The sequence below is a fragment of the Neovison vison genome, chromosome 2 (assembly GCF_020171115.1).
Source record: "Neovison vison isolate M4711 chromosome 2, ASM_NN_V1, whole genome shotgun sequence".
Lineage (NCBI taxonomy): Eukaryota > Metazoa > Chordata > Mammalia > Carnivora > Mustelidae > Neogale > Neogale vison.
Window position 1 is genome coordinate 18,041,936 of NC_058092.1, and position 23,471 is coordinate 18,065,406.

At 45.7% G+C, this 23,471-nt stretch overlaps 2 protein-coding genes across 3 annotated transcripts in view; both read left to right on the top strand.

Moving 5' to 3' along the window:
* Nucleotides 1-2,395, top strand: part of NIPAL3 (NIPA like domain containing 3) — a 46,074-nt gene extending 43,679 nt beyond the window's left edge. The window contains exon 11 of one of the 2 annotated variants that reach the window (XM_044237441.1): nucleotides 511-2,395. In XM_044237441.1, the coding sequence (XP_044093376.1) occupies nucleotides 511-710 (200 nt within the window). In that variant the 3' untranslated portion in view covers nucleotides 711-2,395. The remainder of the gene's footprint in view (nucleotides 1-510) is intronic. The other variant, XM_044237442.1, reaches the window with a different exon arrangement.
* A 17,942-nt stretch (nucleotides 2,396-20,337) lies between these two features.
* RCAN3 (RCAN family member 3) overlaps nucleotides 20,338-23,471 on the top strand; it is a 31,821-nt gene continuing 28,687 nt past the window's right edge. The window contains exon 1 of the mRNA XM_044237443.1: nucleotides 20,338-20,429. The gene's annotated coding sequence lies outside the window, so the exon portion shown is untranslated. The remainder of the gene's footprint in view (nucleotides 20,430-23,471) is intronic.

Genomic DNA, 23,471 nt, shown 5'->3' on the forward strand with positions numbered 1-23,471 from the left:
GCAGCAAGCTGTATCATACCTCCCCTCTCTGCAGATCAGCGATGTTCAGTGTTAAAGGTCAGATCTCGTTCTGAGTGTCACGATGCATTGTGTCCCCACCAGGTGTCCGTGACATGGAAGTTACCCTCTTCCCTCCAGGGGATAATGATCCTGGTTTAATTCGGTAGTAAAGTATTGGCATCTACCACGTTCGAAGCACAGTGCTGATTGTGCTTCTCCTGGGACCCAAGCACACACTCCCGCCTCACTCTAGACCAACCCAGGCTTCTCTTGACAGGGACTGGTCTGTGTGCCTGTTTCCTGAAGATTCATCCCTGTTGCTTGGCAACCATAATATTTCTAGCATACATTTATGGTTGCTCTTTTTTTAATCTAAAGCATTCAGAAGCTTGGCAAGGCACGTGATTAGCACCCGAGCCCTGTAATCAGGCCGTGGTAGGTAGAGGGAGATGCAGCATCCTTGGGCCCCCTTGCCGCATAATGATTTGGAGAACATGGATTTCATTTCAGGTATGCAAAACATGCATGACAAGGGAATGACAGTTCAGCCTGACCTCAAAGCTTCTTTTTCCTATGGGGCCCTGGAAAACAACGACAACGTTTCAGAGATCTACGCTCCCGCCACGCTGCCCGTCATGCAAGAGGAACACAGCTCCGGGGGTGCCTCTGGGGTGCCCTACCGAGTCCTGGAACACACCAAGAAGGAATGAGCCCGCCTTGAAGGAGACTGCCCTTCCCTCCATTTATAACTGCTCTCAAGTCAGGCCGACAGTGAGCAGTTCGACCCTGAATCCTAAAGTTTGCCTTTCAAGTTCTTATTTTTTTTTAAACAGAGAACTCTCTAGAAGGGGATCTCGGAGACCCTTTGTCTCTGGCAAAGAATATATTATCTTGGTCTCAGAGGTTTCAGATGACCGGGTGGGGGGAGGGGAATGAAACCTGTATTCCCCCTTCCCCGGGGTCGGAGGGAGTGCAGAGTTCAGACTCTGCCTGGTTCTGTCCAGCCCGCTTGGGAAAGCAGTCATGATCCCTAAGGATAGTAACTGAGCTTCCTCTGGCAGTGACCAAAGATTGCCGCGTTCCTCGGGGCTAAAGCAAGGCAGACATTCCGCTCTCACTTTTCCACATCCCGTGAAAGGCTAGAGACCTCAGAATCTAATCTTCCCCATCTCATTCATCATTCCACATTTCCACTAACATCTGTGCTGTCATCCTGAAGCATAGTAAGGTCAGCCCTGGGAACATCCTATCATTCACCTGTAGAAAATACACTTCTGCCTTCCAGTGGTCTGTGCCCTTCCGGAGAAAACATGCTTGGTGTGTTTGTATTAGATCTGCTCTGAAAACTAATTTGGTTTTGGTTCTGTGAACTATGTAATTGCTTTTCTCCTCCCAACCCCGTCCCCCCGCCCCACCGCCCCGGGTTAAGAATTAAGAGAAGGAGGGAAATAAGGACAGGAAATAAGGGGTAATGATGCGTTAGCCCATAAAGGAAGAAAAATCCCTTTTCATCTTACAAAAAGTGAATGTGCCACTTACAAAAGGATAGGCAGAAAATCTGGCTGTTTCATGGGTGTGTTCCTGCCCACCAGTGCCCCCTGGGAGGCTTGGGAGTGCTTACTGCAGACAGCCCCCATCCTCTCTCCATCAAACCAAACTTGAATTACTGGTTCATTTCCTTGGAATTGACCGAGACCCTTTAGGTCGCACCATGTGCATATGTCTGGGAAAGCGGGCATTCTTGGTAAGGGATTGCTGCTTTCTTTCTGGCTACATCCATAATTATCTTCTCCTGGACTGACTATAGACTTCTGAGAATGACAGAAGGGTTTGCGGACTTGAGCATAATGATCCCCTAGGGAGTGTGTTTAAAATGCAGATTCCTACACCCCTACACCCATTCCTTCGTGGGAATGACAGGGAGGAAAAAGAGTCCACATTCTTAACGGACAGCAAGGTCATTCTGATGCAGGCCATCCAAGGAGCACACACCTTGAAATTGAGAGAGATGGGCTGTGAAAACCTGGGGCGCCACACCCCTCCTGGAAAGTTGTTATTACCCTACCTTGTTTCCTGTCTAGGGCTCCTTTAGCAGGTCAAATAATTCCCATAGGATCCGAGGCATTTATCCATCCCATGATTACTACTTCCAACGACCCTTACTGTTTCCCTAGGCACTCTTTAACTAATAGGCGAGATAACAGTGTTAATAGACCAGTGTTGATAGATCATTAACCTTTATGGATTGTGCTTCATACCGATTTACTACCTTGACTTTGAAAACTGGCATCTGTTGCTTGTGATAACCACTTCGGTATTGTGTCTGACATGCCTAAGAAAGCAGCAGACAATGACCTTTTTTCTTCAGGATACATATCCACTCAGTTCAACAATATTTGTGACGCATTTGCTGTGTTTTACTGAGCATTTGGATGGGGGCGCCTGGGTGGCTCAGTTGGTTAAGTGTCTGCCTTTGGCTCAGTCCCCTGTCAGGCTCCCTGCTCAGTGGGGAGTCTGCTACTCCCTCTCCCTCTGCCCCCCTCTCCACTCTTGTGTGTGATCTCTCTCTCTCTCTCTCTCTCTCTCACTCTTTCAAGTGAATGGGTAAAATCTTTTAAAAAACTAAATAAATAAGCATTTGGATGGTGAGGGCTACAAAGAACAGCCATGGTCTCTGCCCTGCAGACCCGCAACGGAAGATACAACAGGGAGGGTAGGGGGGTGGGCACAGCAACCATGGCCCACAGAAAAAGGATGGTTAAGGAAGCCCTGCTAAAGGTCAGGCCCAGAGCAGGTTATTCAGAACCCAAGATGATTTTGGGGGCACCTGGCCGGCTCAGTCGGTTGGGCATGTGACTCTTAATCTCTGGGTCATGAGTTCAAACCCCATGTGTGGTATAGATTTAAAATAATAAATCTAAATTTAAATAGTTAATTTTCAAAATTTAAAATACTTAAAAATGTTTTAAAATTTTAAATTAATTAATTAAAAAACAAAAAGAACTGGTGATGATTCGGGCTTTGCTCATCAATGGGGGCAAATCTTGCAAAGATGTGAGTAGGGTGACCACCTCCCTCTGCCCCCATCAGAGGGGCCAGCATTTGCAAAGGGGCAGAGATGGGGAGTGGGTGTTGGCAAAGAAGAGAGATAGAGAGGATGGTGGGAGATAAGCTGGAAAGATAAGCAGTGGATGCTCATGGAGGCCTCGAATGCCAGCTAGAGGAGATCAAGGTGTATCTCAGGGAGCATGGGAGCCATTGATGACTCTTAAGAGAGAACAGCAGGATCAACACTGATTGGAAAAGAAGCTTTATGCAGAGTATAGGGAATTATATTCTATATAGGGGCAATAAAAGTCACTTTTCAAGGTCAAGCTGTAAGCCCACCAGCACAAAACAAAAAAGGGGAACTAAAACCTGATTTTGCTGTTCTTCAGATTTTCCAAGTGACTTTTCTAAGGTGGGCAGGATGAGGGCAGAGTGGATAAATGGAAAATGAGCAGGGGCGCCGGGGGGGGGGGGCTCTGTCATGAAGCTTCTGCCTTCGGCTCAGGTCATGATCCTGGCGTCCTGGGATTGAGCCCCTCATTGGGCTCCCTGTCCGGCAGGAAGCCTGCTTCTCCCTCTCCCACTGCTGTTCCCCCTGCTTATGCGCGCTCTCTCTCTCTCTCTCTCTCTCTCCCATTCTCTGTCAATTAAATAAATAAATAAAATCTTTTTTTAAAAAAAGGAAGGAAGGTGAGCAGGGAAGCCATCTCAGTATGTCAGACCAGGTGATCATTCTGGGGTTTTATGTGCTCCAACCTCACTCCGCCCATTCCCTTTTTTTTTTTTTTTTTTGGTTATGCGCCTTTTGGTCTCGAGCCAGGCAAGAATGAGAGGAATGGATAAAAGCGTGTTTCAGTTTCAGGTCAGCTGACTGTCATGTTTTCGGTACCACCAGCCCCTATCTCTGGGGCCTGGGCCGCCTCTGCCTGCTGGTTGTGGGTGATGGCATTGTCCTCTGAAGCTGAGCACAGGAAGTCTGAGCAGAGAGCACAGGACAGTTTCCTGACGGGAAGCCGGGGTAGGCCCCTGGGGACTCTGGGAGAGCAGCTGATCTGGGGCCTTGGACTCCAGAGTTCTGAGTCTGTCTGGGGCTATTTTCTCCCACCCTTTGTCTCCAAGTAGAAATGGACTGTTTACTGGTGGCACTTGCTGTTAGGACAGGGGACGTGGGGGTGGATATCAACTTTTTACTCACAGCCCAGTTTCTTTATTTTTTTTCTCCTGGCTCTGAGATTCCCAAGTCCTCTGGAATGCTCCAAGCCATGTTAAGAAGCATGCCTCTCTCTCTTTCCTAGCAGCCAGTACCTAAAGCAAGGTCACCAAACTTGGGTTCAAACCTCCCATTGCTCCCTGGTCTTCTCTCTGCACTCCACTCTGTCCGCCTCTTCTAAAGACTGGGACTCTGGATTCTCTAATCAGACATTAGCACCAGATCTAAGACTGGTCCCAGTGGGCTTTAATGAGAGCTCAGACCCTCCCCGGACCCCTCCCTTGAAGACGCATCTGATGAGGCCATTGCATTAAACTTCAGGTCACGTGGGATCTTTGCAGCGTGAAACTGATTGCTGGGTAGGGAAGAGAGGACCGACGTTTCCGCTGTTTTTCCGGGGGAAACCAGCCAGCTTGGTGGTACTGGTATACACAGGACATCCATCAGGGTAGAGCTGGAGACCCTCCACCCCGCCTTCTTGTGAATTCCATATCTGGTCCAACAGTGGCTAATGGGCAAAAAAAAGAAAAAAAGAACTGTGTGTTTCTCTGAGAAGCTGTGTAACTGAAGTCACCTTAGAATATATTCCATGTGGATGCTTATATTTTGTTAACTCCATGACTGATATAGCATGTCTTATTTTTCAAAAAATGTGTGTGTTAGGTGCAAATAATATTATGAAGTGGTATTTAATTAAAAAAAGACCATGTGACACCTATTTAGTTCGAGTCTTATGTTTGGCTAATACTTTCTAAAGTTGTCGGGAATAGTGCTGTCCAGCAGAACTTTCAGCGGTGACGGAAAGTTCTGTTCTGTGTCTGCTGCCAAGGACCGCAGCCACTAACCACATGTGGCTATCGAGCGCTTTAAATGTGGCAAGTGCATCCTAGACACTAGATTTTTAATTTTATTTAAATTTAATTAAATTCGAGTACCACACATAGCTAGTGGCTCCTGTAGTATTACGGTCCTAGAGATGCCCATGATTGCAGTGAAGGCTGAATTAAACACTTTTTTGTTTTTCCTGCAGTAGTTACGGCTATAGACTCTGTAGCTAATTGCTTCAGTTTGATTCCAACTCCATTATTAGCTGTGTGGCAATAGCAAGTTACTGGTAACTCTCTAAGCCTCATCTGTGACATCTGTGAGATAGGGACAGTAACAGGATCAACCTAAGGGTTATTATGAGGCTCAGATGAGCTAAGAGGTGTGAAGTCTTGCAACTATGTTTAGCATCCCATCAGGTTGTTACATTATGCTGAAGCAATGGGGGCGTCCTGACCACAGGAGCTTCTGTCCCCGGGGAGTTGAGGTCATTCGACTTCCCGTTGTGGATGTCTTTGCCCACCTCTTTGTGTGACTGGACTTTATGGAGGCTGAGCAATTAGTAAGTCAGTTTTTAGCCCCTCCCCTCTCCCGGGGTTGGAGGGCGGGGCTGAAAATTCCATCTTCTAATCAGGATTTGGCTTTTCTAGTGAGCAGCCCACCCAGGAGCCATCCAAGAGCCCACCCGGCATTGCCTCTATAGAACAAAATATGCAGGGTGCCTGGGTGGCTCAGTCAGTTGGGCATCTGCCTTTGGCTTGGGTTATGATTCCGGGGTCCCTGGATCAAGCCCCACTTCAGGCTCCCTGCTCACTGGGGAGTCTGCTTCTCTCTCCATGCCCCTCCCCCTACTCATGCTTGATCTCTCGCTCTCCCTCAAATAAATAAATAAAATCTTAAAAAAAAAAGAAAAAAACACACTCCTAGTGCTCGTCTCACTCACAAACTTACAAAGTTCAGGGGCCCTAAGTCAGGAACAAGATCAAAGACAATTTTAGAACGAGAGTTGCTCTGAGTGTTCTTACCACTGAGGAAATCACAAGGGTTTTAGGAGCTCTGTGCCAGCGACAGGGTGCAGAGACCAATATGTGCATTTTCCGTTATCTCACAGCACCCTTATAAAAAGAGAGCTCCCTCGCCCCTTCCGTCAAGTGAGGACACAGCAAGAAGACCTGAACCAGGGAGCAGGTTCTCACTAGACAACCTGCTGGCACCTTGATCTTGGAATTCCCAGCCTCCCGTACTGTGAGAAAATGTTCGTTTGTTGAAGCCACCCAGTCTATGGAAGTGTTTGTTAACAGCAGCCTGAATGGACCAAGAGGCCAGTATAATGATAGAAGATTCTCATCGCGGGGCAAATATTGCAGGCTGCCTTCTCCTGTTGACGCAGAAATGTGGATCTTCAAGAGCGCACCCTAGAAACGGTCGTGTGCTTAATTCTCAAGATTACTTTATAAGTTAAAACAAAACAAAACAAAACCTCCACAAAGCCCATCTTTAATTCCTCCAGAAACCTGTTGGTCATGAAAACAACAGGACCAGAAATCTGTCTTTGCAGGAGTCCCTTGCACTCTGATCTGTGTAAGCATCCCAGACTGATTCAAGCAACTACATAGGTGCTTATCCTTTCGCCCAAATGTCATCTTCTACCGAAATGTTCAAGTCGCAGACATTTCCCTTCACGTGAATGACACTAAATGTCTTTGCATGTGTTTATACACATTTGTGTTTCCTTTTCTGTGAACTGTCCACAGTCTTGGCCCACAGTCTATGGCTCTGTGGGCCTCTGAGGGCCTTGAACATACAATTTTATTTTGCGTTGATTAACCCTTTCTTTGTGATGTGAACTGAAAATAGTCCCCAAAGTTTGCTATTTGCTTTTTGATTTGCTTATAGTTTTTTTTACTATGAGGAAAAACTTTTTGTTTGTTTTCTGTATTTTATTTTACATATAATCCAATTATTTCTTAAAAATATGCCCTTTTAGGAGCACCCAGGTGACACAATCAGTTAAGCATCTGACTTTTGGTTTCAGCTCAGGTTGTGATCTCAATTTTGTGGGACCAAGCGCCATGTAGGGCTCTGTGCACAGTGGGGAGTCTGCTTGGGATTCTTTCTCCCCCTCCCCCTTCACCCTCTCAAAATAAATAAATCTTTAAAATTTTTTTTAAAAAATATGTCCTTTTCTATGTATTTTGTAAACATAACTGAATTGAGGTGCCATTTCTATAATATTTTAGATTTCTCTATTTTTCTGGACTCTCCACTCTGTTCCACTGAACCGTCTGCCTATCCGTTCACCACTGATACGCTGTTTAAATTATTGAGGGTTTTAACTGAGGCTGTGCTTCCGTATCTGGTAGGGCAAGTCTCCTATCATTGTTCTTACTCATACTTCATATTTTACCAAATAAGGACATCGAAAGGAAAAAAAATACCCTACCATATTATCATCTCATTAAAACAGGATATTGACACCCAAATGGTAAGAAGGGCAAAATCTCACAGTAATGGATAATCCTTTAAGCTGAATAATTTAGCTTTTTGAAAAACTGAGTCGTGATTGGCCTCATTTGGTTGCAGGCCCATTAGATGATACCGGCATTAGGAAACCAGAGTTGTGACTCAAATGTGGGGTTGCACATGTTGGGAAAGGGGGGCCCTCAGAGGGATTCGCGAGCCAGTTAGCTCCAGGCGCGGGACTAGAACCCAGGTCTTCAGATCTCCGGCCTCTTCCTCTTCTACCGCAGCGTTAAGTCCCGCCACAGCCTATGCTCCACAACCACCGCCATGTCCTGAGCTCATCCTCTACCCGTGTTGTCTCGTTCCCTCCTCGCAACAGCTCTGCCAGGAAGCTGCTCGGCCCTTGTTTTACAGACACAGAAACAGAGGCTCAAAGAAGTTCCGCCATTTGCTCAGGGCCACTTGGCATGTAAGTGGCAGAACCTGGATTCAAACCCAGATATAACTGACCCCAGAGTCACTCGGGTATTTTAAAGATTTTATTTATTTATTTATTTATTTATTTGTCAGAGAGAGAGAGAAGGCACAAGCAGGCAGAGTGGCAGGCAGAGGCAGAGAGAAAAGCAGGCTCCCTTATGAGCAGGGAGCCCGATGTGGGACTCGATCCCAGGACCCTGGAATCATGACCTGAGCCGAAGGCAGCAGCTTAACTGACTGAGCCACCCAGGCATCCCTCTCTCCGTGTATTTTAAATCCAGTGCTTGCTATATCAATAGGCAATAATGCTTTTACTTCTCAATACTTTATTCATTGTTCAGCATTGAATGTAACTGTCCCTGAGTCTGCAGTGGTGTGAGAGCATCGGCTTGTCCATCTTCTCGGTGGCCTGGGACACGCCATCTTTCTTTCCCTTGGAGCACTTAGTACCTAAGTAAATCAATCAGGGACCAGTCAGAAGACCAGAACCACACCCATTGCTGGAAAAGAGAACTGAACAGAAAGAGTTGGTAATTAGGTAGTGGAAAGGGGATGGAGAGAATGCCGAGGTTCATAGAGGCAACAACCAAGGGCTGGGGGAAGATGAGGAAGAGGTTGGAATTATTAAAACTTAGATGTTCTGTCTAAAGGAGGGGCCCTTGCGAAGCTTAACCTCAGAGACGTTGAAACCAAGGCTGGTGCCATGTCTCTGGGTTGGAGGAGAGGTCTGACGGAATTGGGACCCAACCCACGAGGCCATGGACAGCCCCGGCTCACTTCCTCAGAGATTAAAAAAAAAAAAAAATCACCCCTCACATTCAGGGGACAGTAGGCCTTGGTTGGGGTCCACAGATCCAGACAACTGCGAAGGAGATCCACACCAACTCCCCACAGAAAGCAAGACAGCTCTTTATTCCTAACTGGGAGCTGGTGATCAAGAATCACAAGGCATTTGAGGAAACCCATCAGCACAAAAGGGAAAGACAAATGAGTGAGATGAAACAGAAGACAGGATACTGTAGACAAAGAGGGCCATGGTCCACAAGTGTTCTTTAAATTATTATCTCGATTTTTATGTATGCTTGAAATTTTCATCATAAAACGTGGGAAAAAATTTTTTAAGTGAAAGAGCATTTTTGAGCACTGATTATGTGCTAGGTACCTTCATGCACCAATGAACAAAAGGGAGAGTCCTTGCGAAGGAGTCAGCATAAGGCACATAGTATGAGAAGAGTTAGTATGAGTTAGTATGAGAGTGTCAGAGTGCAGGGAGCCATGAGGAAATGCCACAGGGTCAGGACTAAGGAGGAGGCGAGAGAACCAGGGAAGGCCATGGAAGCAGGGAGGGTGGCCCCAGAGCGTGGGTCTAGCCTGACCCGATGCCCAGGGTGGGCCATGAGGAAAGAAAAGAGTTCAGAGGAAGGCAGAGACCAAGGATTTTTCCAATCCAAACTAGGATGGCTGCAGAGTCAGCTCCCCAACTCCCAGAACCCAGCACAAAGTGAAAATGCAGGGATCCCTTGCTCAAAGAGCAGGAAAATTACCATCAAAGGCACAACTTTTTACCATTCATTTTTTATTTCATGCAATACTCATTTTTTAAAAAGATTTTATTTATTTATTTATTTGACAGAGATCACAAGTAGGCAGAGAGGCGGGGGGGGGGGGGGGGAAGCAGACTCCCCGCCAAGCAGAGAGCCCGATGCGGGTCTCGATCCCAAGGTCCTGGGATCATGACCTGAGCCGAAGGCAGATGCTTTAAACCACTGAGCCACGTAGATGCCCGCAATACCCATTTTAAATGTAAGCAGAAGAGCACTTCTCTCCTATGGGAATCGCTGGTATTAGACGTCTCGTACTTCATCGCCTATACGTGAAGACATATTTTGTTCTTATCAGGACAGTGGAAAGCCTGCACAAGGTGAACTCAACTGTTGGTATTTTCACTTATTGATATGCACACATTCTACCCCTTCCTGAGTGGGATTAGTACCCTTACACGAAGAGGCCAGAGAGTCAGCTTGCCCTCTCCCTACCATGTGAGGGCGCGGAAGAAGACGGCCATCACCAGACAGAGGGCGGTCATCAGAACCCGACCACGCTGGCGCCGTGACTGTGGGCTTCCAGCCTCCAGAACTGAGAAATCAATGTCTGTTCTTGATAAGCCACCTGGTTTATGGTATTTTATTATAGCAACCAGAACCGATTAAGACAGCAAGTCATTAAGCTATTTTCTCTCGGACCCAAACCTGCCCTTCTCGGGGAAGGCATTGGGATGCTGGGGCTGGAACCCTACATGCCACCTTTCCGCTGGGCCAGCTGCCCCCTGCCCACCTGTGAGGGGAACCAAGAGGCTGCAGGAAGAAGCGGCTGCTCCTTCCTAGTTCCTGTCCCTGTGCGCATCTTCCAGGGACACTCCCTCCCCTCGCAGAGCAGCAATGGAGTCTAGTTTTCCAGTTCTTTCCAACACTTGCACGAGCAGCTTCATGGCCCCCACTCCCCAGAGACATCAGCATGCCCTCCTCCAGGTGGGAAGCCCAACTGGATGGGGCCCCTCCTCTTGCTTTGTTTCAACGGCTTTATTGCCATAATTCACACACCATGCAACACCCTCTTTAAATTATACACGCCTGGGTGGCTCAGTGGGTTGAGCCTCTGCCTTCAGCTCAGGTCATGATCCCAGGGTCCTGGGATCGAGTCCCAACATCGGGCTCTCTGCTCGGCAGGGGGCCTGCTTTTCCTCCATCTCTCTCACCTGTCTCTGTGCCTACTTGTGATCTCTCTCTGTCAAATAAATAAATAAAATCTTTAAATTTTTTTTTAAATTATACACCTCAGTGGTTTTTAGTCTATCCACACATATGTGTGACTGTCATCACAGTCCATTGGAGAACATTTTCATCCCCTCCAAAAGAAAGAGTGAAATGCACACACATAGGCAAGGATGTGGAGCCGTGGGAACCCCCGTGCACCTGCAGCAGGAGGAATGTAAAACGTGCAGCCCCTATGGCAAACCTTGTGGTGATTTCTCCCAAAACTAAAACTAGATGGCCAGGTGATCCAGAAAGTCCCCTTCTGGGCATATACACAAAAGAACTGAAAGCAGGGGCTCAGATATGAACACACCTAGGTTCAGAGTAGCTCTCTTCAAGACAGCTAAAGATGGAAGGCGCTCAAGCCGTCCATCAGCGGACCAGTGGACAGATAACATGTGGTGCCCGCGTGGATTACTCAGCCTGAAAAGGAAGGACATACTGACACATGGCCAGACTTTGTGGACAGTGTGCTGAGTAAATAAGCCAGACACAAGAGGACAAATACTGTGTGATGCTACTGGTATGAGGAGCCGCTAATCCCCCCGCTTTGTTTTTTTTAGATTTTATTTATTTGAGAGAGAGAGACACAAGTAGGCAGAGGTAGGCAAAGAGAGGAGGAAGCAGGCTCCCCGCTGAGCAGAGAGCCTGATGCGGGGCTCGATCCCAGGACCCTGAGATCATGACCTGAGCTGAAGGCAGAGGCTCAACCCACTGAGCCTTTCAATAAACTGTCTGAGCCTCAAAACTGTCTTCGGAGGGAGGTACCACTGTTATTTCCATGTGGCTGAAGAGAAAAGTGTGTGAGATTTGCTCAAGGTTCAAGAACTAGTCAGTAGCACAAGCCGGATGTGAATGCAGTTTTCCAAAGACTTTTAGGGACTATGCCTGCTGTCCTGAGATTGGCTCTCTGGAATCCTGCTGCAGTTTGAGGGGTGTGGGAAGAGGGAGACAGGAAGGAGGTGGTATAAAATGGTAAAACTTTTCTGAAATGTATTTGAAAATATCCATGCCCTGACATTCTCTTCCAGAAAAGAAAACTACAATGATCAAAACAGTTTCTATTAACAGTTGGATCCATGAAACAGAAGAAATAACCAGAAATATATATGTACTGTATTTTTATTTTTTTAAGATTTTATTTATTTATTTACTTATTTGAGAGAGAGAGAGGTCAGTGGGAGAAGCAAACTCCCCGCTGAGCAGAGAGCCAGACATGGAACTCAATCCCAGGACTTTAGGTTCATGACCTGACCCGGAGACAGTTGCTTAACCAACTGAGCCACCCAGGCGCCCTGTGTTTTTATATATACTAAATTGTATACATACAAGCAGTGGGTTAAATGGATCCTTTAATCATTAATGTTACAATCATTGAAAAAAGAACTTAAGGGGCTCCTGGCTGATTCAATAGGTAGAGCATAGGACTCTTGATCTCAGGGTTATGAGTTCAAACCCCACATTAGGTGTAGAAATTACTTAAAGATTTTTAAAATATCTATAAAAAAAGAATTTAAGTCAGAGTCTTACCTCATATTTTTATAGTAAAATAAATTTCACTTGAACTAAAGTGGTAAATATAAAAAATAGAAATCATCCCCCAAAATGAAGGTCCCCATTAACGAGATGCCTGTAAGAAAGAAAGCGAGGGAAGAAATTATGAGGGTAAAAGATACATTTACCTTCAAATGAAACTTTAAAAACATCTATATATCAAAGAAGAAGAACAAGAAGGAGAAGGAGAAGAAAGAAAAACTCAAAAGGAAAGACACAAACTAAGAAAAATGCCAACAGGGGCACACGGGGGGCACAGGCAGTTGAGTGTCCAACTTTTGGTTTCAGCTCAGGTCATGGTCTCAGGGTCATCAGACTGAGCCCTGTGTCAGGTTCTGGGATCAGCAAGGACTCTACTCGAGACACTCCCTCTTCCTCTGTCCCTCCTGTCCACCACTCTCTATCTCAAATAAATAAATCTTAAAAAAAAAAAAAAAGGAAAATGTCAACAAGTATGATCATCACAGGATTACTACCTTCAGTATAGATGTTCTTACCATCAATCATACAATGTTGATAGCTCATAATTACACATGAAAAAATGTTCATCCTCTCCAGTAGTCAAGATGTCACGGAGTTGTTTCTGCTGACCGAACAGGAAAGGCTTTTAAAATTTAATACAAAATACGATGTTATTAATGATGTGGTAAGATGTACACTGAGGATGTGGGAGTATATGATTTGTACAACTTATTGAAATGCATTTTGTCAATTTCCAAGAAGAGTTTTACAAATGTTCATGCCTCTTTGCCTTGTAACCTCTTCTGGGAAATTTGCTAAGGGAAAAAAATCATAAATGTAACAATATATTTATATATAAAGTATACATATATATATATATATATATATATATATATATATATATATATATATTTGTTGAGGGCATCTGGGGAGCTCAGTTGGTCAAGCAGCTGACTCTTGATTTCAGCTCAGGCCATGATCTCAGGGTCCTGGGATCAAGCTCTCCATCAGCCTCTGTGCTCAGCAGGGAGTCAGCTTATGGTTCTCTTTCCCTTTCCCTCTGCCCCTCCTCAACCCCACATGGGTGCACACTCGTGCTCTCTCTCTCTCAAATACATAAATCTTTTTTTAAAAGGCCCTTGTTGTTTAGTTAATTATAGAAGAGAAAATCCTAAAAAAACTTGATTCCAACAATGAACGATTAGATGAATAATGGAATATACACAATGCATATCACTAGCCATCAAAAACATACTTCAGAATAGTATCTTAGAACACAAAGAAACTTTGCAATGTAATGTGAAGCAAAATAAGTGGGAGATCCAAACTGAACAATTCTAATGATATACCTCACCTTACTAAAGAGATTGGAAGGAAATATACCAAAATATTGAACAGTGGTTCTCCCTAGACCATGAGGTTGTGAGTGATTTTCATATTTATCCTTTGTTTTCAAATTATCTATATAGGGCAAGATTAATTTTTATAATGGGAAAATTAAAAATATCAAAAATATACACGATGCATGGCCCAACCAATGCTGAATGTGGTACTAGTAAGAAGGTCCACTCCTCCCGTAAGCGACTGGATCCTGTTGCAGCTCTTGTTGGGGGCATGACTGATTTTCCAGGAGCAGGAGACAAATGAGGATGTTATGAGGGAAGCTGGTTAATTTAAGGCTCTTCAGTAAAAGGTACCATCTGTGAGGCAAATCCCATAGGAGATCTAGAGTGTGTGGCAGACTGGGAATTTGAATATCTAGTAAACCCAGATGCACATATCTGTGTGCATACAAATAAAGACTGAGTCTGATGGGTGGAAGGGAGAAGATAGAGAGAGAGAGACCAATTGAATGGGCAGGCAGGCTTCTATCTTCAGTCCTCTTCCTTTTTCATTATGTGCTCTCCCATAATCAGAAGCAGCTCTATTTCCACCCTCCCTTCCTCTCTTCCGCATTTATTGAGCACTTACTAGTATCAGAACCTGATATTGTTAAAGGAGCTAAGGATATATCAATGAACAGACTAGATGGTGGGACGACTTAAAGGGTCTATCAGTGGGGATTTGGTTTGGCTGTGATAGACACCCAACAACATTTCTCTCCCAAGTGAAGGCAGTCTAGATATAGGCAACTCAGGGCTGGCATGGCAGTTCCAGTATCACAAGGGATTCAGGCTCCTCATCTTTTTGATCCACCATCTCAGCATTCAATCTTCAGGGTTACCTCTTGATCCAAAATGGCTGCTGGGTCTCCAGCCATCACATTCACATCACAGGCTAGAAGAAAGAGAAATGGTAGAAGAGCAAAGAGGGACCTCTTCCCAGCTAAGTCAGCTTCTTTTTGCTCATATCTCATTGGGCAAAATTAAATCATACGTAGCTGCAAGGGAAGCAAAATACTGCTGCCTTGAATAAAATTTAATTATAAACTGATTATAAACCAACTAGTATTTACTGAGCATCTGTTCTGTGTCTGGTACTTAATAAAACAACCCTGCAAAGCAGGTATCATTGATGCCATATGACGCACAAGAAAAGTAAGGTTTAGTAGGTTTAATGAGCCTTCTCAATGACCACAGAACTATTTAATAGTGGAGCTGACCCCCTAAATCCCAGGCTCTTTCCACTATATTTTGCTACATTTCCATAAGCAACTCAAAGGGTAGAAGAAAGTTCCTGTCTTGTCCTTATCCATATTTAAAGACAGGCCACTTTTTTTTTTTTCTATTTAAAATACATTGAGGGGGGCCCTGAGTGGTTCAGTCAGTTAAGTGTCTGCCTTTGGTTCGGGTCATGATCCCAGGGTCCCAGGATCGTGTCCCACCTTGCGCACCTTGCTAAGCAGGGAAACTGCTTCTCTCTCTGCCTGATGCTTCCCCTGCTTGTGTCCTCTCTCTCTCTAAAAATAAGTAAATAAAATCTTTTTTTTTAAAGGGAGTTAAAAAAAAAAGAATCCATTGATATCGTGCAGCCAACGAAGAGTTGAGGTAGATCTGTATAAAAGCAGGACCATGGCCTGTTTCGTTCCCTGCTATATTCCCAATGCCCTGACCAGTGCCTGGCAAGTGGCAGATATCCAATAAGTATGTGTTGAATGTACAGTGTGGAAAGAAATTTCCCATAAGCCCTGAATGTGCTCTCAAGCCCCTTTCTACTCAATCTAACCCCTCAGAAGTAGAAACTATTCTGACTATATCACCAGAGATGAGTTTTGCCTTCTCTTGATTGTCTTACGAATGGAATGACATCCACAACTCTTTGGTATCTGGTTTCTTTTGCTCAACCTTTTTTTTTTTTTTTTTTTTGAGATGTATCTATGTTGCTGTGGGTATCAGTAGTTCATTCCTTTTTATGACTGTGTACTATTTCCTTGTTTGACTATACCAGAGTTTCTCCATTCTTCTTTTAATAGATATTTGGACTATTTCCAGTTTGAGGATATTATGAATTAAGATATTAAGAGCAGTGCATGTGTATACCTACACTTACATTTCTCTTGAGTGTCTAAGTAGGAGCAGAATTTCTGAGTCATAGGGGAGGTGTACATGTAGACTGCTAAACTGGCAAACGATTTCCAAGAATGGCTGTATTTTTTCCACCAGCAATGCATGAGTGTGAGAAAGAGATCTTTGACTACTTCTATTACCTCCATAATGACTTCCTAAAAGTATTGACTTTTAAATCTAATCAAAGGAGACTCACAAAATTTTGAATGAAATCGCCTGTCTGGAAATTCTCCTGAAAGGCAGGCATTAAGCTGCTGAGAATCAATAGGTTCTGGGGCTTCTGGGTGGCTCAGTGGATTGAGCCTCTGCCTTCGGCTCAGGTCATGATCTCAGGGTCCCGGGGTCGAGCCCCACATCGGGCTCTCTGCTCATCAGGGAGCCTACTTCTCCCTCTCTCTCTCTGCCTGAGTCTCTGCCTACTTGTGATCTCTCTGTCAAATAAATAAATAAAATCTTAAAAAAAAAAAAAACTTTTAAAAGCATCAACAGGTTCTGCTTGTGTTTCCCAGGACAGCAAAATGCTTATCCACTTTGCCGCAGCCTTCCGTGAACTGAGCCACGAGGGATCAGGTTCTCGTTCTCTTTTTTTTCCTCCGCCTGTGACTCAGACCACAGGAGAAGGAGGGAGTGTTAGAAATGCGAAACTGTGTAAAGTTCATTCATAAGAACCATTTATTTTAGGGGTGTTCCCAGCACCTTGCCGGACACAATGGAAAAGAGGAAAGATGTGGAAGTTTCCATTCTTGTTCTCCAGTTGCTTACAACCTAGCTGATGGATACGAGGTGGCAACCCTCTGCCTACCCCGTGAAGACCTGATGCTGTTCTGGATTCTGTTCTTTGCTCTTGCTGCGCTCTACTCCACTCGCTCTTCTCATCCCAACTGAGCGCATGATTTCAACTACGCATCACACCTCCCTTCCAAATCACCACGCCCAGTACGACCTCACCTTGGGCTCCAGACCTAGGTCTTCCAAATGCTTCCATCCTCAACTCCTCTCAAATGCTCTTACTTACACATGATTCATCAGCTAATTTTGTTAACTTTCCCTTTAGAACACAGTGGTGTGGCGGTGGGGAGGGGCTGCCGCCTGGGTGGCTCAGTGGGTTAAGCATCTGCCTTCGGCTCAGGTCATGATCCCGGGTCCTGGGATCGAGCCCAGCATCAGATTCCCTGCTTGTCAGGGAGTCTGCTTCTTCCTCTCCCTCTGCCATCACACATCTCCATCTGTGTGCTCGAGCATGCTCTCTCTCTCTCAAGTAAAAAAAATAATAATAAAATCTAGAAAAAAACTGAATACAGTCAGGATCATACTATTTTTCACAAATGCGACCCTGGTCGAAGGTACTATCATCCTTGGTCTGCAATACTGTCATAGCTTTACCAAACCAGTATGACTCTCTAATTGCCAGTGCCTGCTCTGTAATAGACAGAGCAGCTAATAGACACTTGAATTACCTTTGGTGAATGTAACCATCAGGGTTCCAGGAAAAGATAAATCTGAGGGGCATTCGTTAAAAGTTGTTTACAAGCGTGTGGGCAGGCTTGAGGGAAACCAGAAGGAATCCACCCTGAAGCTGCCCGCAGAGAGAAGACCAAAAGAAAGACCTTAGCATAACTAGAGGCGAGATCTGTAGGACACTTGACAGAAGCCTCAGCGCGTGTACGCAGCCAACCTGCAGGAACCTGGGAGGGAAGAGGTCTGTAGACTAACACCCTCATTTCCTCTTCCTCCAACCCCTCTGATCTCCTACTAACATCTTCTACTGGAAAAATTCAACTGGAAGCCGGAGGAGAAGGGATCTGCTGAAGCCATCTACGCAGGTCGGCCTACTGAGATACAAATCAGGAAGGAAAAGGGTGGAGAGTACATCACTTAGAAGGACCAACAGAAAACACCCTCTCACAGGAAGCTGCCTTGCCTCAGTTCTCAGCCTCTGAGACCTGAGAGCTGCTGACTCACCTCAGCTCCAGAGGTGAGATGGGCCCCAGGCCTGGGCATTCAGAATATCCCAGGCCCCTCTCTCAAGAGAGTGGTTTACTGATGCACCAGTAACCCAAGTCCGAACAACAAGAGGCGGTCCCAGGACTCTTGTTGATAGCTGCGAGGAAAATCAGCTGTCTTTCTGTTGGTAAGAACGTGATTTGAAGTATAAGCAGTCATTCTGCCATCTCATGGAGAAAGGCAGCCTGAGAATGAAAAATCAACACAAAGGAAAACTGTCAGGAAGCAGTAAATAAAGACTGAATCTGGGGGTACCTGGTGGGCTCAGGTAGTGGAGCAGGCGACTCTTGATCTTGGGGCTGTGAGTTCGAGCCTCATGCTGGGTGTAGAAATGACTTAAAAATAAAATCTTAAAAAAAAAAAAAGACTAAGTTCTGATGTCATAGTTTTAAGCCCCCAGATCCAGTCTGCCTGGAGCCCATCCATACCTTTTCTGTTACATGAAGCAATGAATTCCATTTGCTGCTTAGCCCAGCTGGGTTTACTACATGCAAAACCAAAACAAAACCAAACAAACCCTCTTGAATAATACTTAATACCGATCCCCAAAGACCGACACGAAGTTATACTTATTTACATGCCTCTAAATATGCTGTTACTATGGAATGCCCTTTCCCATATTCTCAGCCTAGAAAACTCCTCCTCAAATACTGTCTTATCTGCAAATCTTTCCCACCATTTTCCCAATAGAATTTTTCACCTCTTCCTCTGCTTTGTCAGCACTTTGCAAATGCTCTATTAGTGCATTTGCTCATCTGTCTCCTCTACCTGTGAGCCCCTGAAGGGGTAGATCTGTGTGGACATTATGCTTAACAGCCCAGGGCCCAGCCTAATACCTCAAGGGGAACGCTGGGTTAAACAAGGCTGCAGGGCCTTTTTACATGAGGGCCTCCCAGAACCGTTTCTCTGTTAACAAGCATCATGGATCTTCAAGCAGCCTTGCAAAATGCAACAGTTCCCAAACTCATTTCACCTAAAAATTCAATTATTTGCCCAAGTTGCTGGGTTAGCGGCATCTAGAGAAGAAAAATTCTTGCACTTCTTTGGGTGTCTTTGATGAAAGAAGTGGCTCTCAATAAAAATTGGTGAAATGAATAAAAGGGAAGAACTTGGTTAGGTCAAGATCGCCAGCAGGGGCAGCAGGGTTGGAAGCAGCAGCAACAACAGAAGCAATGAGCAGGAACCAGGCCTGAGATCTCTCTGATGGCACAGGGTCAGTCGTTAGGATGATTGGGACCATAATCCAACCCCATCTCCTTAATGTGAATCTGACAGCCATTAGATGTATTTTAGACACTTTAACCCTTCTTCCTGCCCCCTGTCTAGGGTGCTGAGAGCCGGACAACGCTGGCTTCTGGATTTTAATCTTCGGTTTGCTTTACCTTGCCTCTGAGGGGGCTAGGGGTGGATGATCAGAATTGATTTTCTTCCAGTTGCACATCCTTAAGACAAATTCCTTTCCTGTTCTCTGCCTCTGTTTCCCACTCTGGGAGCTAAGGGAAGAGGCACAGGTTCACTTCCAAGCTTGGCTCAGATGGCTTGTAAAAAGGTAAAAGAAAAAGGAAATATCATAATGATGATGATGATGATGATGACCAAAGAGCCCCAGGCCTACCCTTGTAACTCTGGACAACTCACTGAGTAGCTTAGGTGCTTGCTCTATTCGTAAAACAGGAAGAAGAGGGAAGGGAGCGGGCACCGGAGAACTGGCGGAGGGGAAGGAGGCTGCGGCAGCGGCGGATTCGGAGGCAGAATCCCACTGCGAGGAAGAGACCAGGCTGCGGAGCTGCACCCTCGGTGCTACCTGCAGCTCAGCTCCCATCTAGCCGCCGCCGCCTCTCCTCGGGCAAGCCAGCACGTCTGTAAAAGCTGGCTAATAATATCCGGTTCGCCGGTGACCGGGAGGTTAAACGAGGTAAAGCTCGCCAAGCACGCGGCGCACTGTACATAGTCTAATACTCCCACTAACTCCTCTTGCGTCCGACACATGAGCCAACGGGAGAAGGAGAGAAACTACTCCTGGCCACGGTGGGAGACGAAAAGGGCGCCAAAGGCTCTGTCGTCGGGTGCGTAGAGCCCTGCTCTAGCAAAGCAGCCCCAGCGCCCCGCGGCCCGGGAATCAGCAACCCCAGCTGTGCCCTCCAAGCGCGCGCGCGCGCGCGGTCAGACCCCCGCCCCGCCCCCAAGGCCGCGCGCGAGGGGCGGGGCCGCTTCCTGCCGGCGTCCCGGCCCGGCGCGCCCCTGCCGGCCGCCGACCTCGGGCGCCTGCGCCGCGCGCGCTCCGCCGGGGGAGGGGGCGGAGCGGGGACGCGCGCGCGACGCCGGCAGCCCGACTGGGGCCTGACGCCGCTCGCGCCCCCGGCGAGGCTGCGGCTCCCGCGAGCGTCGAGGGCGTGGTGGCGAGGCTGCGGGCGGCCGGAGCCGCGCGGACTGTGTCCCGGCTGCAGCCCGCCGCTGTCTCCCCGGCCCCCGCTCCTCGCGGCGCCCCGGCTCCCGCGTAGCCCGTCGGGCCGCCCGGGCCTCGCCCCTGCCCGCCTTCCCTCCTTCCTGCAGCGTCGGAGCGCGCAGGTGAGTCCCCTTCGCAGGGTGGGGCCGGCGCGCGGCTTCTCCCAGCCCCGTGTGCAGGCAGCACTGGGGAACGTGGGGGGCGCGGGGTGCGGAAAGTTAAAGGAAGAAAAATAGAAGGGAACAGTCCGCAGATCCCCGAGAGAGGTGGGCGTTCCGGTGCCCCAGACCCCAGAGATGCTGCGCGTCCAGGTTCCTGCCCCTCTCGTGCCCAGCGTCTTCTCCGGCAGCTCTGGGGTGGTGCCTTGGAAAACAGAACCAAGAAAATTGTTCTCTCCTGTCCACCGGCGGTTTTCTCGCAACAGTTCGTCTCTGAATAGCTCACAGGCCCATTTTGCCCCTTAAGGCAGGAAAGGTGCCGTTGGTAAAACAGGGGCGGCCGGGAGTTCGAAGCCCCTCTCCGCCCCCTTGATAATGCACAACTAGCCTTCGCTTTACTAACTCGCTAACTTCGTGGAACTTGTCTGTCTGCTTCCATCTGCTGCCTGGACCGGTAGAGTGACAGTGGTCTGTTTGCAGGCTGCTCACTCCAGCTTCCGTGCAAAATCTGATCATCTCCTTTAGGGATTACGAATCTGGTGTAGGGAGCAGGTCAGACCCGTGTGTCCGGGACAAACCAGGATTCTTTGAAGTGGTGTTTTAGTGTGTTGCTCAAAGCCAGAAATATTCTCCCCACCCCCGAACTGAAAATTACCTAGCACACCACGTTATTTACACTTGTCATAGAATTCTCTGCATTTCATGGAAGTCTCTGATGGGCTCCTTGGTAAGAGAAGCAACTGACTTATTTGTAGCTGTAATTGCCTAGGATTCAGAATAATTTGAGACTATTTCATTAGCTCTGGTTCAGTTTATTTAATTATAAAAAATACAACATAGAGACTCGGGGTATAGATTTTTGTGCCTCACACAAATGTGTACTTTTTGGCAGGGACTTTTTGTTGGTCTTGAGGAATTTCTAATGGAGGAAGAAAGGCTTGAGGACTGTACCCCTTCTTTAGCGGTGCCATCAGCTTCACGTTTAACTGCCTCTGCAAACCTTTTCTTTCCTGGCGTGGGAAGAGATTTCATCGCTTTTAGGGAAAACGAGATTTTCCCCATTATTGAGTTGTAACATTTATAAAGCTTTTAAACATGTGGGATGTCAGGGGTTACAAATGAAAGCATATTTTGTATGGTGCCAGAGGATTTGTTGGTTGAAAGACTTAAGCAAAACATCGTGATAAACAGTGTGATTTGGATATCCATTAGGCTGAAGCCTGTGAAATAACAGAAGGTCTAAAGTTCAATATCATTTGTTATTTAGACTCCCCCAAAGCCCCCAGAAGGTGGGGGTCAGACAGTAGATCTCCACTCTCCCTCTAGAATGTAGAGGTTATAGTGAGGGAAAATGCATTATATACAGCAAAATAGCATCAGCTTTTTTTATCTCTACCTTAATAGATCTTTAAAACCTATTATTTTCATATGATCCCACAGTTGATTCTTTTGCTGTTGTTTGTTTCTGTTTTGTCTCTCACACTAAGAAATACCACTATTCCTGGTGGAGCACTGAAGCTCAATGATTATAACAGGACCAATTCTAAATTATCTGTGAAAAGAGGGCATAGGTCATCGAAACATAAAAATTACAGAAATCTGATTTTCACCTACTTTGGTTTTGCATCAGTTTCCTTTTCCTTTTCCTTTTTTTTTTTTTTTTTTTTGCCACAACTACTAAAAAGCAGTAAAAGTCTACCTAGAAGTGGTAAATGAGGAGGGAATAGAAGTTGGAGACTTACATGATAGCTCAGGGCCCCCAAATTGACAATTCTTTTATCAAAGAAACTTAGTCCAAATTCTAATTTTGAGGTTTTAAAAAAGAATTTAGTAGTTCAACAACATCTATAAGTATTGTCCTTATTTTATATATGAGAGAACAAGTAAGAAGCCAAATGACTTACTGCAAGGTTATTTTTCAGGCATGTGTAGAGATGGAAAGGGAATACTTGTTTGTTTCCAGTATTAGTCAGTCTCATGTTGAATACATCAAAAAATAATAAAGTGCATCTAGCTAAGGCATTTTAAAAGTTAACCAAGTTGATAAGTGTACTATTTTGAAAAATTATTTAAAAAAATCCTGGAAGAGGAGGAACTTACCTTTTCCTGATCAAAACTTAAAATACGAAGTCAAATGCACGTGCCTGATGTTTTGTTTTGATGGATTACTTTTGTCACAAGGCTTGTAGTAGAGCAGATGGTCACCAGTTTTCCACTCATTTGATATTTCCATGAAGAAACGATTTGCCAGAAGCCAGCCACAGCTACAGTTGCCCTGAGATGATGCTAAACCCTGATTAGCACAGCCCTTTGCTTACAGAAACTGGAGGATATTGGTTCAGCCTTTTCTGTTAAACCAAGGTTTGACCTTATAATAGTTGGAGTGGGATAGAGTTTGCAACAACTCCAGGACCAACAACACAGAAACAATGTAGTTTTGTAACTTTCTCCTTTGTCTTAATAAAACCAAGCTACTACCAGGGAAGTCACCTTATAGGATGATTTCTTTACAGATGTGCTGATTGTCATGTCCACTGGTTGATTTTGATCAGCTCTCTTTTTCTGTTCAAATCTATCTGCAGTTATGATGTCAGAAGATGATGAAGTGGTTGATGGTGTTGTCTTAGGCTATATCCAAAAAAGTGTCCTGGTTTGCCTTCATCAAGTTCAGCAAGAGAACTGTCATCTGAAAGATAGTATCTCTGATATTGTGGGCACTGAATTACAACACAAAATTCCATGAAGCCCATAAAAAAGGCACTGTGGCCTTTTTTTTTTTTTTTTTTTTCAGCTGGCTGTCTGTTTTTAAATTTTAAATGTGTTCTTCCTGGAGTCCTATTACTACTGCCAGGGGTTGCTCTGAGCCTGTTTCATTGTCCATTTGCCACTGAACAGTTTTCTTGAAATGATACAAAGTATTCATTTTCTCTTTTGTAGCCTTTTCGTTGCTTGGAATTAAATTATTTGGTTATGTATTTTTCTTACTTTATTGTTTTAATATCTGTT